The sequence below is a fragment of the Dendronephthya gigantea genome, unplaced genomic scaffold, assembly GCF_004324835.1.
Source record: "Dendronephthya gigantea isolate DGI-Jeju-01 unplaced genomic scaffold, DenGig_1.0 000045F, whole genome shotgun sequence".
NCBI classification, from domain to species: Eukaryota; Metazoa; Cnidaria; class Anthozoa; order Malacalcyonacea; family Nephtheidae; genus Dendronephthya; species Dendronephthya gigantea.
Genome location: NW_021163055.1, coordinates 1,285,050 through 1,304,477, shown reverse-complemented (window position 1 = coordinate 1,304,477; position 19,428 = coordinate 1,285,050). Strand labels below are relative to the sequence as shown.

Genomic DNA, 19,428 nt, shown 5'->3' with positions numbered 1-19,428 from the left:
AATTGTGCTTAGTTTGAGTTAGCTACAGTTTAAAAACCAGACATCCTTCAACTACATTACTAAAATGTGACCTTCATTTATTCTGTCATGGTGGAATAAAAACACCATCTTCAACTGTCACAGTATTGCAGCACCACACCCTGCTCGGTTTACATTCAAACCCTCAACATTTGTCCAAACGTTCTTAACGGAGTCATACATTTCAACTGTGTTCAAACGGTTCGCTCCATCAAATCCACCAATGGCAAAAATATTCTCCTTGTAAACAACCACGGCTGCCCACGCACGTGGACTGTTCATTGGGGCAACTGGCGACCAATGATGCGTCTGGGTATCAAATCTCTCCACAAGATCAAAGTAGGAGTCTGTGCTTCTGTTTCGACCACCAACTGCATAAATGCAGCCATTCAAAGACACAAGTCCAAGACCTGACCTTGCCTTCTCAAGTTCTGTGACAAATGTCCATTGATCCAACTTTGGGTCATAACATTCGACTGATGCACGGTCGGCGCCTATACCTCTATCGTAACCACCAGCAACATAGAGAAGGCCTAAAGAAGTAATTATTAATTGCAATTAATTGAAATTGTTCGCCATAAGAAATGACATTTAAAACTTACCATTACACACTGCTGCACCTGCACCAGATCTTCGTCTCTTCATGCTCTGTACTGGCATCCAGAAGTCTCTGTTAGGGTCGTATTTCTCAACAAAGTTGTAAGAACACAATCTATCCTCCCCACCCAAGGCGTACACATAACCTTCAAGTGACACAACTGAGATAAACGACCGAGCAATTGTTAGATCAGCAGACTTATGCCAAGTTTGCTCTCTGGGATTAAAAACTTCAACAGTCTTCTTGTAGGTTGTGTCACCATGATTGTTCCCTGGACCATTTGCACATTCCCCACCAATCACGTACAGTTGTCCATTATAAGAACAAGCACCAACAGCTGTTCGAGCACATTTCATTGGCTCTAACGTCAACCACTTGTTTGCAGCAACATCAAACTGTTCTACGCTTGACAACTGACATGAATTACTGTTGCGACCACCAACTGCAAATAGAGTGTGTGGCTGAGCTCTTGGTAGAAACATATACGCTGGTAAATTGCTTTCATGGTCATTCAGAGCAGTTGCAAGAAGCATTTGACATTTGCTATCATTCTTGACAAAGCTAGCTGGCACAACTCTCGTTTCCAGAAACTCCAAAGAGATCAAAGGTAACCGTACGTGTTGCAAAACTTCAGAGGCACACGCCTGTCGTTGCTCGTAGCTGTGAGAAATCCACAACTCAACAGCGTTGAAAATCTCGTCTTCTGAGTAAACCTGCAAGGAGTTGCATTTCAACAAGTCAATAAGATCATCCTTGTTTAATTCCAAGAACTCGTCACTTTGTACGACTTCAAGAAAATGTTCACAGATATACGTAAACGCAAAACGCTCAAGACTTTTACATGAATATAGGTCTGCAAATGCACGAACGCCTATACAGTTTGAGAAGTCGATATGAGCTTCGAGGAAATTTGAACAAGACTTAGCAAGGCTTGTGAGATGAAGCATTGAAGCCCCAGCGTATAACTGTTGAACATTCGCTGTAGTTAACTCGACAGATCCCGTGTAAACAAACTCTAATAACATGGCCATCGTCTGTGGATCAATTCCGCCTAAATCTATTTTGGTTTTACCACTCTCTAACATGCCATTCGTAAACATTGCATGAAGGTAACGACTGGCACCAGCAAGGACAATACGATGAGCAGGGAACTCACAGCGATCCACTCGTAAAACTACATCACAGAGTTGGGCTTTCGTTCTCATCTCGTTCATCGCTTTCAAACAATCGCTGGAGTACATGGGAATATCCACCCGACACGTTGAAGTCATTTTCGGTTGAAAACTAGACACTTCTTTACATAAAAATGGACGTATTTTCTTACGCATAAACTCAATTTTATTAGATTACTCGATACTTTAACCAGACCTGTTTCTTAGAGCAGGAACTAGCAGACAGCAAACGTAAACACAACATCATTTTCAACAAACGATAAACACAACATCAACAAAACAATAATTAAAAAGAGCACGTGAACAATACATGCTAAACACGCGCGATTCAACACGCGCGACTGAACACGCGTGTTGAATCACACCACACACGTCACCACCATCCATTTCTTGCAGTGAACGAGTACAATTATTTATTTACTTAATCCTATTCTCATATACGAATACTTCAAAACCATAACATAAACATAAAGAAAAGGGTTTATCAACACAATTTTTATGGCAATAGATGTACTGTTTTCATACTTTTCATACAAATCCAAATGTCTTCGTTTTTATTGCCATAAGAAGCTTGTTCTTCAGGATAAGTTTTGAGGAATAGAGAGGAATATACAGACGAGATATACAAGTGTTGGCTGTTGGTAGTTGCTGGTCGTTGGCAGGCTTGACGGTAACCGATGGCTTAGGTTGAAATCCTTCCTCACTGGCCGGTAACGACGGACTGGATGTCCAGAAGTACATCTAAGAAAGACAAGGTCATGATTTGATTGAAAAGCTCTATCAGTTCTAAACTGTTCTTCCTAGAGCTCCAGTAAGGATCATCTCTTATTGATCCAGTGTTACTACAGAAGGAAACCTAAACTAAACTAACTTTATTTATACTGGATAGCTCTATCAGTTCTAAACTGTTCTTCCTAGAGCTCCAGTAAGGGTCATCTCTTATTGATCTAGTGTTACTACACGAGGAAACCTTAACTAAACTAACTTTATTTATACTGGATAACTCTATCAGTTCTAAACTGTTCTTCCTAGAGGTCTAGTAAGAATCATCTCTTATTGATCCAGTGTTACTACAGGAGCAAACCTAAACTAAACTAACTTTATTTATACTGGATAACTCTATCAGTTCTAAACTGTTCTTCCTAGAGGTCTAGTAAGAATCATCTCTTATTGATCCAGTGTTACTACAGGAAGAAACCTAAACTAAAATGGAGGAGCACAAGAGAAACTTACCAAATCCTGTCTTTGGGTCATTGGCATCTTTTCTAGTATTGACCAAAACCATTTTTTGAATTTGAGAAGCTTTTCTGATCCCGCACCTAAAATAGATCTTGTGAGAAGAGAGAAACACACAAAAAGAGAAATTGTTATTTTGTACAAGACATACCTCCAGATTCGTCGTTAAATGAAGTATAATCCATGAGCTGATGAATATTCACCTCGCCAGTACCGTTAAGCAACAAACGAAAATCTTCAGCCGTCAATCCATCCAATGAACTGGCAGGAATTGTGTCCAACAAACCAGCACGCATTGCCTAAGAAAGAAATACGTCATGGTGAAATCATGTGTGAGTAAAATGCATCCAGTTAAGATCTACCGATCATCTCACCTTCAAGGCTTTCTTAGCACAGAGTTCCATCCTCTGCATGGCATATTTTCTGGCATAAGCACGTACGTTCGTTGGATTGACAGGCAACTCCTGGCCACCTGCGATCAGGTCAACTCGCTTTCCTCCCTCGTCAGGGCTCAACTCAACACTGAATGTCAGATCTAACGTCGAGAACATCTCGGTTGCGTTCGGAAGCTCGGCGTCCACGATTAACTTCCGAAGCGTCTCGTACATCGTCGGATCAAAGAAGGCAAAATCATGCCAGCCAATCTGTAAGGTAGCAATGTCCTCAGTAAATAAACCTCACGCCTTTGAACAAACTTAGGCTGCTTCCGTTATGCGGTCAAAATGGTCAGACTGGTCTTATTTTGAATTGAAATAGAGTGTTTCAATAAAAATATAGCAGTGAAACTGTATTTCCCGTGCTAGGCAGATGTAAATAACGATATACGTGAATGCAGAGTTCTTGAAACACTCTGAAATACCATGCAGCAATCTGCCTGTAACGAAATTTAACAGGACCGGACTCTGGCCGTTAGGGAACCGCCCTAACTATCCGGGGCACAACTGTCCAGCTTTCAGACTCTTACCTCACGCGCCAGCAAGAATTTGATCACATGACGACTTAACGTGATTGGACAAATTTCATTTTGTACCAGACATAGACCGATCACCCTAGGACGGCAGAAAAACAACCGTAAAGTTTTCGCATTCACTTCAAATTCCAATGTGGATTACACCAAAAACTAGACCACGCTGGAAATGTTCCCAAAGTTAAAAAACGCAGGTTACCTTCCGACATTTCTGAAAGCATTTAATCGCTCGGGTGAGTTGTTCCCTGGCCGGGGGGAGTAGAAACCAGAGTGACCAGGTTGATAGAATAAAGCCGCGTTGTCTTCTACGGCCGGTGGGGCGTCTGGTGCGGAGTTGGCTGCAGGTGTCGTTGAACTTGAAGGAGCGGTTACATCAACCTCATCTTTGCTCGTTTCTCTGATAAGAAAGAACGAGAAACGAAATGATGCGACTGCAACAAAGTGACCGAAGAGTGTTTAGTTTTCTTGTAATATGCAGTTCTCGGAATATTTCTTTACCCCAGTCACACGTGAGAAGATTACATTATGTCAAACATGACAGGTTTTCTCTGAATGAATGGTATTAATCTTGCAGGCCTCCCGGCGTGGAAGACATTCAAGACAATTCAAAGCGATCGACAAACTCACCTATTTCTCTTCAGCAACAGTTCAACAGCTTCGTCAACTCTCGTCCTCAGGGTTTCCTCGCTCGCCAACAACAACAGAAGTTGTGAAGGTGACAGCTCTAGCAACATTCCTGTGATCTTGCTTGCAAACGGCTGAAGTACGAAGTCAGTTGTTAGTTCACGTGTGTCCAGGTTGATAATAAAGAGAACAAACAGTGATACTGGAGCTCTGTGAACCTCTGTGAACACACAGCGATACTGGAGCTCTGTGAACCTCTGTGAACACACAGCGATACTGGAGCTCTGTGGACCTCTGTGAACACACAGCGATACTGGAGCTCTGTGAACCTCTGTGAACACACAGCGATACTGGAGCTCTTTGAACCTCTGTGAACACACAGCGATACTGGAGCTCTGTGAACCTCTGTGAACACACAGCGATACTGGAGCTCTGTGAACCTCTGTAAACACACAGCGATGCTGGAGCTCTGTGAACCTCTGTGAACACACAGCTATACTGGAGCTCTGTGAACCTCTGTGAACACACAGCGAAGCTGGAGCTCTGTGAACCTCTGTGAACACACAGCGATACTGGAGCTCTTTGAACCACTGTGAACACACAGCGATACTGGAGCTCTGTGAACCTCTGATGTTCATCAGCGTTGGTATCCCAAGACTTACCGCATGCATGGACTGTACTCGAGGGAAGAGTCTCTCGCCGATTGACTGTCGATGTGAGGGTAGGGCGTCTCCCTCTGCATCATCACTGTCGGCGCTATCACTGCGATTAAGGAAGAAAGGTCTGGCTTCCGGATTGAGTTGTTGATGACTCTCTTGATGGTCACGCGCACGATCTTTACGAGCACGAAACGTTCTCCTTCGCTCACGTTCACGTTCTTGAGCACGAAGCTTCTGCATAATTGATGAACCTTTAAATGAGAGAACGGAATGTTATTTATCCTGACGGCCATATTCCGATACATGTACAGGAGTATAAATAAAGTAACACTGGATCAATAAGAGATGATCCTTACTGGATCTCTAGGAAGAACAGTTTAGAACTGATAGAGCTATCCAGTATAAATAAAATTAGTTTAGTTTAGTTTTCCTCTTGTAGTAACACTGGATCAAAAAGAGATGATCCTTACTGGACCTCTAGGAAGAACAGTTTAGAACTGATAGAGCTATCCAGTATAAGTAAAGTTAGTTTAGTTTAGGTTTCCTCCTGTAGTAACACTGGATCAATAAGAGATGATCCTTACTGGACCTCTAGGAAGAACAGTTTAGAACTGATAAAGCTATCCAGTATAAATAAAGTTAGTTTAGTTTAGGTTTCCTCCTGTAGTAACACTGGATCAATAAGAGATGATCCTTACTGGACCTCTAGGAAGAACAGTTTAGAACTGATAGAGCTACCCAGTATAAATAAAGTTAGTTTAGTTTAGGTTTCCTCCTGTAGTAACACTGGATCAATAAGAGATGATCCTTACTGGACCTCTAGGAAGAACAGTTTAGAACTGATAGAGTTATCCAGCAGAAAATTATATCAACGAAAACATCAACTTACTGGCAGAAGGAGCTGCTAAATTTTCCAAATTCGGCAGTTTATCTGCGGCCATAAAAGCATTACCAATAGCGGTAAAGAAGCTTCTTGTAACGCCACTTCCTTCACCAGGCTCATTCTTGAAGGTGACTTTAACACGATGTATGACGGAAGGTTTACATGTTGCTGGGCGTCGACCGAAGTAAGTATTGAGCTGACGAATGGTTTGTCGTATCAACTGATCGTGACCACGTTCCAGCTTCAAGAAAAAAGCATTGAGTGTAAACACAGACAAGCAATAATATTGTGATGGTGCCAACTGAGTTACAAGATCAAGACGCTACGGTTCGAACAGCTTTTTCAGCTTGCATGGTTGGTTGGAGTAGCACCATCACAATAGTGAGCTTAAGCAAGCGACGTTTTTGACAACACAAACGGCATGAGTAACGCCAAAAGACTGGGTCAAGGATTGTGATTGGTGAAAAATAAAAACTTTACTTCCGGTCAACGTACGTGTTGTCAAAAACGTCACTTGCTTAAGCTCAGTAATATTAGTTCAAACACCGGAGTCGTATCAGGGCACGACAGCTTACCTCTAGTGCAAGATCTCTCTGGCTGGTATTTTTTAGACGATCCATTTCACGTCTAAAAGAGATTTCTTTCACATCAAATCTTCCAAGTTCGTTCAGGACAGACGATGGTTCGGCGCCAACATCCTCCAGGAAAAAACGGCCAAACAACTCCAGACACAATCTCCAGCGACCTAGCAGGAAATTTGCAGGCAGCATGCCGATGATTCCGAAATCTGATGACCAGTTTTCGCTCGCTTTTGCCTCCGCTTGAGCTGACAAGCTTGTTGATGCATCTAGAAGAAAAATATCGCAGAAAAAATGACATTTTAGGATAAAATCTCATCGGCTTGTTTACAATATCATCCGTTACGTGTGTACCTTTGTTAAACTGGAGTCCCAGTGTCTTGGAATGGCTGCCGTGTTGTCCCTCGGCAAACGACGGTTCCTGCACAGCTCCAAACAGTTGCTCACGACGAGCATTTCTGTTGAGCAAATGAGGTTTTTCTGCCAGAGGTAACGATTCACAGAGAGGGGTGTGAAGAGGTTCTGGGGGCTCACAGCCAAGGACAGTTGTCGAATCACTTCGACGGAAGAATCGTCGCAGATCACGTGACACTGCGTCGTCATCGATGACGTCAGTATCCTCATCTTCGTCCTCAATGTCAGCAGCACCTTCGTCATCTGTAGCGATGTCATCGAAAACGTCAAAGCGTACTCGTTTACTCAAATCTGGTAAGAGAATAAAGGTGAGATGATGAAGCCGATGGATAGACGGTGATAACAATGGCTAGATCATGGGTGGTATTGAGGGTCAGATGGTGATATCGAGGGTCAGATGGTGGTATCGAGGGTCAGATATTGATGGTTGGATGGTGGTGGGATAATCACATGGTGAGCCTAATGATAGATGGTAATGTTGATGGTTAAATGGTGATAGTTACGGTTAGATGGTGATGCTTTTGGTTAACGATGGTCATACTGGTTTACTTACTCATGCTGCCAGCAGGATTATTACGTAAGTAGTAAATCAAGGCATCTAAAACAAATGCAACATGACGTAACGAAGCAACATCGACCTTGGGAAGAGAGTCCGCGTGCTCATTTTTACTGCCTCTGATCAGCGAGAGAACGTAGTTGAGGAAGTCTTGTCTGGCAACATCACTGGTGTGGATACCATGTCGTCTAGGAAAATATCAATGTTGGTTAGCAATAGTTATATGGCGTAGCGCAACTTTCATAGATATAGAGGGACTTTCATTGATGTGAAGGAATTTTTATGGATACAGAATGACTTTAGTGGATGCAGAGTTGTTTGATGAGATGTCATTTTATCACCAACCTTGCTTTCTTATCCACAGAGATCCCTTGTTCAGTACTACGTTTATCCTTTTTACCCTGACCCTCGTTCAACGGATGTCCCGAATGTGAGAGATCCGAGGCAGCAGATAGGGATGTCCCGAACCGTAGTTGACTTTCTGTGCACTCCATTATTGTCCACAACCATTCCCAAGTACCCTGGAACTCTCTGTCGACCAAAATGCAGAGAGAGTGAAGTTCTGACAACTTCAGACTCCTGTATGCTCCTATTACGAGATCTGTGATCTAAATAAATAAATCAAGAGTCTATCAGACTGTAGCATGTACAGTATTCAAAGAAACTTAGTTTATATCAAGCAGTTCTAAACTAGAGTTCTTCCTAGAGGTCCAGTAAGGATCATCTCTTATTGATCCAGTGTTACTACAGGAGTAAACCTAAACTAAACTAACTTTATTTATACTGGATAGCTCCATCAGTTCTAAACTGTTCTTCCTTGAGGTCCAGTAAGGATCATCTCTTATTGATCCAGTGTTACTACAGGAGGAAACCTAAACTAAACTAACTTTATTTATACTGGATAGCTCTATCAGTTCTAAACTGTTCTTCCTAGAGGTCCAGTAAGGATCATCTCTTATTGATCCAGTGTTACTACAGCAGGAAACCTAAGCTATAATTTAACAAATAATGATCAAACTTACCTCACGAACTAGTATTGCAAACAACCTCGCCAAGGCACTGGCAGAATTCAATGCACTGTAATGAGACCGCGCTATAGCACTGGATGAATCAGACGCAGATGCCGCTGACGTGACACTGGAAGTTGCCGCAGCAGCGCTCACACTGCCAGCGATACCTTGAGCAAGCTCACCATAAAGCACTGCGGCAGAAAGCCCGGATGTAGAGCTGACTGTCACTCCAGGCATGATTGAGTTAGAGAGAGCCCAGTGCATAGCATGTGGTGTGGTATTGCCTTCACGACCTAAGCAGACAATAATCTAAAATAAGACTGGATTGCTCCAATATAAAACTTCCTTCTTGGGTCCTACGATAAGCTGATAGAGGTGGTCCTAACTGGGCTTAATAAGTGCCAAACTAGAAGCCTAGTAAGAACCACATCAATCAGGTTATCTCAGGACGCAAGACGCACTATTAACTACCAAATGAAACTACAATTAAACTAACCAACTCTCTGGACATTCGGTACTCTTGTTCCGGCATTATTTTCATTCTCATCTCTTCCACCTCCTTCTTCACCGACTTCCTCGTCATCTTCCACTTGATCCATTTCACTTTCCACAACATCATCATCACCCGATGACGAATCATCATCTGAATATAGCACGTGACGAGAAACGACACAAGCTTCATTTGGGCGGTCGAAACCCTCCGTCGTTAAACATCTAGCACGGTCTTCGCCGGGAGGGGCTGCTTCCTCATCACTGTCGCTCTCGCTCTCCGCCAAAAGTTCCAAGTCCATATCTGACTCGTTACCATTCTCAGGCTCCTGTCCAGTGGACCGCCGTATTCTACGTGCGCGAGCAATACCAGGGTTAAATCTACGAGTAGTTTGCGCAGGCTCAGAAGAATTACGCTGGTCAGTGGGGTTGTCTTGACTCGTATCCATTCCTTCTACGTCTTCCCGTTGATTGGCATTGTTTAGTAAGTCTATCCCAGAGTCAGATACAAGAGCCTGCATCTCAGCGCCGTCAACAACCTATAGAAATTTATTTTAATTTAAATCATTTGTATGTGACTGAGGTGAAATTATAATCAGACAACTGCATATTACAGGAATCAAACCTCAGTCACAGAGATGAAAGACACATGTACTAACCACTGTGTTTGGTAGAGTCAAACTGGAAGCATTCTTCTCACATGTGACTGAGGTGAAATTATAATCAGACAACTGCATACTACAGGAATCAAACCTCAGTCACAGAGGTCCCAATAAACCGTAAACATACCTCTATGTCATGCAGTTCCCCGACATCCCCCGACAGTTGTGGATCGGCAACCTCCAACTGCTCTACTTGCGAATCTGGTATCAGGTCAGAATCGAGACGATTTCGCGGCACCCGCGTGGGCTCGGAAGACGGCGTAGATGGCCGACGACGTAAGGGCTCGATGTTAAATAACTCTTCCCCGATTGAAGGTTCGTCGTTGCTCGTCGTGTTGTCGGAGGTTAAGTACGAGAATGGACCCGCTGGTCGGCACACACCCAGGCGCACGGGCGCAATTAGAGAGTTTGCCATATTGAGGAGTTCTGGGATCGCAATCGTCACCATGGATTGAAAGACCTTGCGACATTTGCTCATCTGCTCGAAAGCCAACCTATATGTAGAAAAATATTCGTATATTGAATCATAGGACAAATTTTACACTGACATATCTTATGCAAACATAGTAACAGGACTTGCTGTACATACAGTTTCTTTTTAGCTACAGATGGTGTTTTTTCTGACGACAAAACGATCATCACTCTAGCAACGGAACGAACAAATCTTTTGGCAACCATCACAGCTTCATCGCCATTTTCAGTTGCTGCGAGAGCACAGGTCAATGACTTGACAAACAAGTCCACAATCTAAAGAAAAGGAACATTATATCTAGTCAAAGTGATTTTACCTCAGAGTGATTAGCATTAAGAATCGTCCCTATTAATCTAACTTTTCCCAGAAGTCACTAAATTGCCTACTCACATCAGCGGGACATTTACTTATTAGACAATAAGTGAAGCTGTCCAGACGAGTCGTTCCATCTTGATTGTTCAGATATTGTTGTTGTTCTTGAGAAGTTAACATGGAGTGAGCCAGATTCTCCATTTGGATCAGATCAGGAAGACCATTGCTGAAAAGAAAACATTGTAATTAGTTATGAGGAATAGCTTTAAGTTTGTTTAGTTTAGGTTTCCTCCTGTAGTAACACTGGATCAATAAGAGATGATCCTTACTGGACCTCTAGGAAGAACAGTTTAAAACTGATAGAGCTTTCCATTATAAATAAAGTTAGTTTAGTTTAGGTTTCCTCCTGTAGTAACACTAGATCAATAAGAGATGATTCTTACTGGACCTCTGGGAAGAACAGTTTAGAACTGATAGAGCTATCCAGTATAAATAAAGTTAGTTTAGTTCACACGAGCAGTCTTACGTTTCAGTAGATTTTGATCCACTCAAGACCATGTTTTTAATCGCCTTCCATTCATTCATTATCAACTCAAGTGCATGACAAGCAAACTTTGGCGGTTCGAGGTCGTGATCAGGGAAATTCGTGTCGCCTTTTGCGACAGAAGCAGCGGCGGCGGCCGCGGCTTGGGCCCGTCTTTTGCTCGGATGACAGTCGACACCCTTCGGAATATACGCCCGTTGCTCTGTGATCTGACGCGATACTGTTTGAACTAAGAACAGCAAGATGTGCTCGCCTCTAAAAATGAACATCATATGTACATCAAAGGCAAACTCTAGGCAAACACATCACTCAAGCCGAAGAAAATATTGGTGAGAGTGAAATGTTGCTTACTTTCCATTTGGCATAGTTATGAGATCTGTTTCTGAGACCAACTTTTTCAATAGTTCTGTTCTTGCCTCTCCACTCCCAGGAAGCAGCGCTTTACACTTGCATTTTCTCCAACAATCGCAGTAAGCGATGGGTGGCTTTTTCTTGATTCTGAAATTAGCATTCAGAAATTAGCATGTGTCTGTTATTACTGTGACTGAGTTATAATTCATATATCAAGCAGAGAAGCAGTTTAGTTTAGGTTTCCTCCTGCAGTAACACTAGATCAATAAGAGATGATTTTTAATGGAAGAACAGACATACTTGCAATCATGACCACGATGACAAACTCTCGCACATTCTGTACAGCAACACAAAGTCCCAGTGAGACCACAGGTTCTGCATTCAAATATATTTTGCCTGATGTGCTTCGTTCCAGTCCACGTGAACGAACACGTGTCATTACAACATAACAGATACAGCGGCGACGACATGGCGGAGGTGTCAGCGGGACAAATCATGGTCATGAGATGATCCTGATTCACAAGTTTCGTCTCAGGGTTAGTAGCAAACTCTTGAGCAATGTCGAAGAGGAAGAGAGCGGAGGGGTAGGCACGACGGCACACCGCCAACATGAACGGAGTAAAACCGTCCGCATTCCTACAAAGAAACAAAGTTACTAGAAGCCAACGATACTGGAATGATAATACGGGGAAATAGATTTGGGGGCTCTTATGGGATATCTTGGGATAATAATTGATTACACTTGACACTCAGGGACTTATATGAAGATAGGTTATGCTTCTTTGGGGGGACATCATGGGATAAAGATTGATAAAGCTTGATACTTATGGACTCATAATGGGGCGGATAGGTTCAGGTTTTTTGGGGGACAACTTGTGATAAGAACAGATAATGCTTGATATCATGGACTCACTTGGCTGCGAGTAATGACTGTAAATGAGGCTTGAATTTCTCGTTGTTGCAAAAGAGTTTTAATATTCTAAGAGCTTTTGTCTGCTTATCCTCTTCAGGTGGGCAGGATGGAACTGAAAAGAGAAGACATATTTTCATCCAGTCACTTTGACTTTTATAGATACACCACATTTATCAAATACCTGTTACTGTGGAAACAGTTTCTTCGGAGGTAGTGCCAGCAGTGGTAGGAGCAGCGGTTGTTGTGCTTGAGGTACTTGCGGTACTTGATGTAGTTGTGTTACTAGGTGGATCAGGAGGCCAGTGTAAGGTTGGTATAGGAGCGTCTTCATCGACATCCAGACTAGCAGCTCTAGCTGCCATTACTGCTTTCTGCATCATTTCTCGTATGCTGATGCTTCGACTGCTACCAGCGCTGGAGCCTGAAGCGCCTGGAGTTGTGGTTGTGGTTGAACGACTCGCTCCTTCCCGGGTTTCAGACGGTGCTCCGTGAGATACGCAGATATGAAGAATGTTTCTGTTGCCATCACAAGTCTCTTTCAGGACCTCGGGAATTTTTTCAGCTGACCAAATAAAACAAATTTTATAAATGAGCTTATTATCGAAAACATAGATCCAGTTATGTACATACTGCAGGATAAAACCAAAGCTATACAAACTAACTTTCTTAATGGTTTAATCTATCCATGGTTTAGTCTATCTGAAGTATTTATTAACATGCAACTACGGTTTGGTGACAAGAACTGCAAAGTGTATACAGCATTAAATAACTTACGACATTTCTGTGCAAGAAACTCCACGATTTCCATCACTGCTGATTCGTTGAGATCAATCACTTCTGAAATCAATTTTTGTTTCTGAAAGAGAAGCGTTTCAGATACGTTAGTAAGGACTCGCTACAGCAGAGACAAGGGTTCTGACGTTACACGAAAGGTGTTAATATCTAACAGGATTCATACCGGCAACGATAAAGCAACCACTGCAAGCTTTTTGTTGTTTTTACTGGACGTCACAGCGATACGCAGAATGCGCACTGGAGGTAGTCCCTGGAAAAACAAACAAGATATAAGAGGATTAAATTGATAATCATTCAAACTCCATTTGTAAAAATACCATTGAGTGAGAAACGTTAGTTACTGTACCAGCCATTGAGGTTCTTTCACGCCTCCTAAACTGTCCTTAGCAAGAGGAATCAACCCTCCTGTTGAGTCTTGAAGCACCATCACAGGACCCTGTGTAGTGAAGAAATAATATTACTCTTGTGAAGATGTTAGGATAAGGTTCGAGGTCTTCCTGGTCTTGATGGTGGTGAGGTCTAACAAGGAAGTCTTAACTCACCACAACAGAACGATTTAACTGAAGTGGGACAGTGGGGATCTTGGCAAGAAACGAAGCTGTCTCTGCAGGAAACACTCCTCCTGGTTCTGGCCTGCCATTAGCCAGATTGAACAACGCGTACGAGATTTTATTGCCTCGTTTTAATACAGCATGGACACCTGCAACGAATTGAAGTTATAATAAATACGAGAAAATAATAACGAGAACAGGGAAGAAATGGTTCAGATTTTCCACGAGAACGTGAAGAACTGATAGAACTGTAGTTTGGTTTAGATTCCCTTCACAATTCAGAGTGGGAAAAGTTAGTTTAGCTTCGGGATTCACTCACCGTCATTGGCAACAGCTATTGTAATTGGTGTGGTCCCAGATGGGATGACAAGAGCTTTGGGGGACTTCTGGACACAATCGGGGACTTTATGGTTCGTACTTGACTTCAGAACCTATCAAAAGAATCGCAGATAGTCAGGCTTTCTTTTTAATTTAATCATTTAGATCTAATCGAATGGTATTAAACGATATAGGTCATATACGACATCTGGCGACATCACCAGTTGCTGGATATTTCATTTAACATTCATCAAAACCTGCTTCCTCAACATACCTGGAGCTCATCCTTGCGTACGAGACGGCACTTCTTGAATAGCGACATGGGATCATCATGAGAAGATGGGGACACTGGAGGTTGCTCTTTGGAGGGAAACAGCACGGCAGCATACAAACCATCGACCTGCATCGCGAATATTCAATAACGTTAAAACTAAAACTAAATAATTCCACTATTTTCACTTCTAATTCAAAATCTAGTCTCTACCTGCATTACAACGCCGATGCATGAATTTGGCTTGTCTTCAACAAAGACAACGTCCTTTAGATCCCACTCCTCTTCCATGCTCGACCCCTCGCTTTCATTTCCCGCCTTACGCTCTAAAGACAAACGATATAGTTAATGAAACATGAAAAGTACCATACAGTCTATCAGGGGTAAATACAGTCTACACTAGGGTTAAATACAGTCTACTAGGGTTAAATACAGTCTACCAGGGTTAAATACAGTCTACTAGGGTTAAATACAGTCTACTAGGGTTAAATACAGTCTACTAGGGTTAAATAAAGTCTACTAGGGTTAAATACAGTCTACTAGGGTTGAATACAGTCTACTAAGGTTAAATACAGTCTACTAGGGTTAAATACAGTCTACTAGGGTTCAACTAAGTCACTTACTCGCTCCAACAGCGGGGCTTGGGTCATCTTGTTGAACACTCGTAGGATCGTTCGGTTCTTTCTTCTCAGATTCAGCGGAGGAAACGATGCGAAATCTTAGTTTGCTGACAGCAAAATTCCACAACGAAGTGACAACTTCACCAACACGCGGCGTTTCATCGCTAACATTGAAGGCCAAGGCTCCTGCATTGTAGAGCGGACTGCTTCTTAAGCAAACCTAAATATAATTCACTTGTTTATAAGATTGAAGTCGGTACGAGTCATCTTTTAAACAAACACAACAAGTATCCTAGAAGATGCAGCGAAAATCTTACAAAATTATTAAGCCTAAAATAGTTCGAATAGAAACGCATATCATGCACTAAATGTGTAAAACGCACACGAATCGCTTTAAACAGATCAAAATGTTAAAATATGTTTAACTGGCCGAAGAAATTGTCAACTTTACCTGGGCGCCAACGACGATTTCCGAGACTCCTGCGATACGATCTTTTTTTGCCCGTGATTTTGCCTTTTCTAGTAATTTACGACGTTGATTAGACGGTAAAATGCCCCTGGAAGAGAAATATATTGTACTGTTGAAATATCCTAGAATATCTGCAGTCGTCTTAGTTATCAGTGGCAACCTACCACCAGTAAAGATTTCCTGGGACAGTTTGGATACAGGTGTACAGAGGACACGTGTAGATTTCTTGGATTTTTTCTTTCTCAAAATCTGAGAATAATTTCGCGGGATGCTCCAGTTTGGAGGCGACAGCTGAGAGACTTTCGTCCAACCACGTCGCGACCTTGAAAGAAAGAGAAAAATTGCTATCATTTACAACTATACACCTCTCAGTCAGAGACGATTGCCTTCAGTTTGACTCTTCCAAACACGGTGGTAATTCAGACACAATGCATATTTACCTTTCCTGATAGAGTAGCGACGGTGGCCCGTGATGAACAGGCAGACAATTTAACAATATTCTCGTTTAACAAACCAAGAGATTTAATCCTAGGATGAGTCATCTTTGAATCACGTTCTTGCGCAGTCAGAACGGAGTCATTCCATTTCCACTGATATAAATTACCATCAGCATCGAGACAAACCAACTCTGAGTGCATTGCAGCTATTTTCACAAACACAGGCGTAGAACGTTTCTATAAGATGAAGTACTTCAGGTTAGATACTTCATATAGACGTTTATAAAAAGCCTGCACTGTGTGACGTAGGTCATGGAAAGGCAAGTTCAATCAAAAGCACGCAAACTACGTCATGACGGAGAGTATTATTACGTGATCTACCTCGCCTGGCCAATATTCTAGTTCTCCTAGAAATTTCACAGGTTCCTTGTTGCCTTTCTTGGCCTGATTTGATGCAGAGCTCGTCTCCTGTGAGCCGTTGTTATTCCTAGCGCCAGCGGCGTTCTCAGCTAGCCCCAGGCCATTCCACCATCGTTCACGACGCAGTAAATCTCGTTCTCTGTCCCGATCCCGGTCTCTGTCGCTCTCGAATTCCCGCTCAAAGAAACGACCGGCTCTATTGCCCATGCGCCGTGGAATACCGCTGTAAAACATATCTTCAGGGAAGATGGCGTCGGTGTCCATGACGAAGGATGGATCTTCAGGGTGAAGACCAGTCTCAAGAATTGAGAAAAGATCTTCTGGAAAATAAACGAATAGTAAAGGCCGGTTTCTACGAAGGATTTTCATGTTATTGTCACGGTTTCACCTACAACAATAATTGATAAAATGAGAGATGGTTTACCGCCAGGAATGTATGATTCGCTTTCTTCTTGATCATCACCGTCCTCCTCGTCTCGACTGAGAAGATTATTCACTGCAAGGTTCACGTCCAAATTCTGAAAGAAAGTTTATTCTTATAAATATTTGTCTGGTATACAACACGTAAATAAATCGCATCCAATGTGTTGCCGTTAATAATGCAAAGTTATCGAGGGACAATGATCCTGCTCTGTGTTGTTATATTGGATGGTAAATGAAGGATCATTGAGAGTAAGATGTCCCTCTTCCAAACTAACCGTTCTTTGCAGTTCTCTAACGATGGCTGCACGTGATTTATCTTGAAGAACAACTTGAGCCTGTGCAATAAGTTCCTCGGGCACAGCGGATGCAGGTATGACACTACGTGATGTAAGCCAACCTGAGGCGCCACCACGTCCACGACCACGCACAACGCGACCTCGACCACGCGCGGTGAGACGACACCCTGCACGCAATGTAACTGGATTGTTTGAACTCCACCTAAAAAAACACGTGAACAGCGAGTGACCACATGAGACCCCTAGGGACATACAAGACAAAATGTAGTTTGAATTAATGTACCTCAAAGCAGGATGTCCTGATAGTGCTGCAAATGACTCCCCAGATGGCAACAGCCAGGAGGTTTCTCCATGACTTCTTTCCCCAACTGCAAAACAAGACATTCATGAATAACCAAATAACTAACAACAGCTTAAAATATGTCCACACAGACATCCTTTCCAAGTGACTTCAAAAACATTTTAGGGCTTATGGAATACTAGGCAAATAGAGCAATATTTTGAAGATCTGTCACAGGATCAATTGTAATGTGTAGAACATCTTTATCCCTTTGAAAATACCCTTTATTCTTGCTCTGCGACTGGCTTTATTCAATTAATGCATTAGCTAACTTAAAACAAGGCAGTTCTACATAGCACTAGTGTTAAGAGTTGGATTCACCATTTATATTCTATAATGGCTCCTATGTTAGGGGAAATAATATATATATATATATATATATATATATATATATATATATATATATATATATATATATATATATATATATATATATAAATCTGTTACTGGAATATTTATCTAGGATATCTGTTCATTTTTCACATTTATGGAATACATTATATGAAATATGTTTACAACTTTAAAAATGCAGAAAGTGACATTTAACTTACTACCATGTAAAACAACATGAGAGGTTGATCTTGCTGAACTGGATTCTTCACTCCTGGAATTGAAAACAATACTTATAACTCCACAAAGATTGCAATGTGATAGGAATGGATATGATGGTGATTTGTAGCTACAGTAAATATTTTGATAAACTTTGACTTGAGTATTGTATATCATAGTATATTATCTATCTCGTATCTTACACATCAATTATATGTCTCGGTTAATAAATAATGAGTATTACTTACACAGGAGTGGGTTCTTTACTGACAGCATCTGCCTGCTCTGGTGATGCTGAAAATCTTTGTCGACAAACTGTGCCATTCTGAAATATGAAAATGTATAAATGTTAGATGAAGTGGATCAAGTATAAACTTGTATAAATGTGGTTTTTTCTTACTTCAAATAACAATGCCACATGGTTAGGACCAAGGACAAAATCCTTCACAGCATAAGGCAACACACTACAAGAAAAAGGAGATTTAGTAAAATAATTGCCCAACTTTTAGTTTTGTTTTATGTTTTCATTCTGAGATATCCTCACAATTCATGCATTGGACTTTGAATAATTTCACACAAACGTTTCAGCAACTTTAGGAAGTGTCAATTACTGAAGAGAAAATGCAAAGTCATTCCTGGGCTAAATCTCTGGATTTCATCGTGTCTATTTGAACCTACTCAACTACATATTTAGTTTGTTCCCATGTGCCCTTTCTGACTGTTTCTTGGCTTTGTCCTAAGTATTTTGACTTTTCTGCCCTCAAATTCTGCAGTCTGGCTGCTCTGGTATCGGATCAATTACTTATTTCCCACAGCCATCGACGAACGAAATATAGGTTTCTAGAGTTTCGCCCTTCATTTACACATCGTTTTACTTTGCAATTCCTCAATCGTACAGAACAAATTCTCCAAGTAAAAAAGTCCTATTGTACTTGTATGAATACGTTTTCAATACGGAATTTCAAAACATTTTGAAACTAATATATAAACAGTCTTCAACAAGGCGCCATCTGCTGAGAATTTTTATACGAATTTACCTCACGCAGGATCCATCTTTTCTTCGATTCACGATGTCTTTTAACCTGAAGTAAAATGCAAGAATATGTCTCAGTAATGAACAGTCTAGATGCGTATAAAAAGCACAAAACTCGCACGAACACTTGACAGAAAATGAACAAAAATAGAGCACGAGTATCCTCTATTAAACAGAACGATCCTCTTACCCTTCTTGAAGTTGGTCTACTGAGCCAGGTAAAGGGCACACCGTGAAAAATATCGAAGACATAGCTTCGTAGATTAATAAACTTGCTCTAAATAAGCAATTGATTCATAAAAAAACCCGGAATAAATGCTACTCTCAAGCAAACTTTACAGACTTTCTACTCTTTTTCAAATCCACCGAAAGATTAAATAACTTGAGCCAGCGAGAGATCAGCTTTCAATGACACCTATTCGGTGAAACCTCGTGTAAGAATGAAATG

The 19,428-nt window shown here is 41.6% G+C and overlaps 2 protein-coding genes across 5 annotated transcripts; both read right to left on the bottom strand.

Annotated features, from left to right (window-relative positions):
- Positions 1-1,970, bottom strand: LOC114527611 (kelch-like protein 5). Its single transcript, XM_028549312.1, has 2 exons — positions 621-1,970; positions 1-551 (listed from the first exon to the last, which is right to left on the bottom strand). The coding sequence occupies exons 1-2, from the start codon at positions 1,942-1,944 to the stop codon at positions 118-120; spliced, it is 1,758 nt and encodes a 585-aa protein (XP_028405113.1). The 5' UTR covers positions 1,945-1,970; the 3' UTR covers positions 1-117.
- On the bottom strand, positions 1,240-19,403 carry LOC114527610 (E3 ubiquitin-protein ligase UBR5-like). Of its 4 annotated transcripts, XM_028549309.1 has the most exons (44): positions 19,171-19,403; positions 18,985-19,029; positions 18,348-18,411; positions 18,196-18,272; positions 17,950-18,002; positions 17,342-17,426; positions 17,038-17,260; positions 16,764-16,857; positions 16,301-16,659; positions 15,923-16,156; positions 15,647-15,804; positions 15,465-15,570; positions 15,017-15,233; positions 14,607-14,719; positions 14,397-14,522; positions 14,124-14,235; positions 13,796-13,953; positions 13,600-13,689; positions 13,417-13,503; positions 13,233-13,314; positions 12,640-13,020; positions 12,459-12,570; positions 11,846-12,181; positions 11,546-11,692; positions 11,177-11,449; positions 10,729-10,876; positions 10,456-10,613; positions 9,994-10,360; positions 9,212-9,743; positions 8,728-9,008; positions 8,051-8,313; positions 7,703-7,893; positions 7,090-7,440; positions 6,733-7,004; positions 6,164-6,398; positions 5,278-5,525; positions 4,619-4,749; positions 4,191-4,388; positions 3,989-4,073; positions 3,399-3,668; positions 3,176-3,323; positions 3,022-3,107; positions 2,314-2,529; positions 1,240-1,329 (listed from the first exon to the last, which is right to left on the bottom strand). In XM_028549309.1, the coding sequence occupies exons 1-43, from the start codon at positions 19,230-19,232 to the stop codon at positions 2,317-2,319; spliced, it is 7,971 nt and encodes a 2,656-aa protein (XP_028405110.1). In that variant the 5' UTR covers positions 19,233-19,403; the 3' UTR covers positions 1,240-1,329; positions 2,314-2,316. The 4 variants fall into 4 exon arrangements, with proteins under 4 accessions (XP_028405110.1, XP_028405108.1, XP_028405112.1 ...); XM_028549307.1 differs by lacking the exon at positions 1,240-1,329 and having other exon boundaries at positions 2,293-2,529; XM_028549311.1 differs by lacking the exon at positions 1,240-1,329 and having other exon boundaries at positions 2,293-2,529; positions 16,301-16,656.
- Positions 19,404-19,428: the final 25 nt, after the last annotated feature.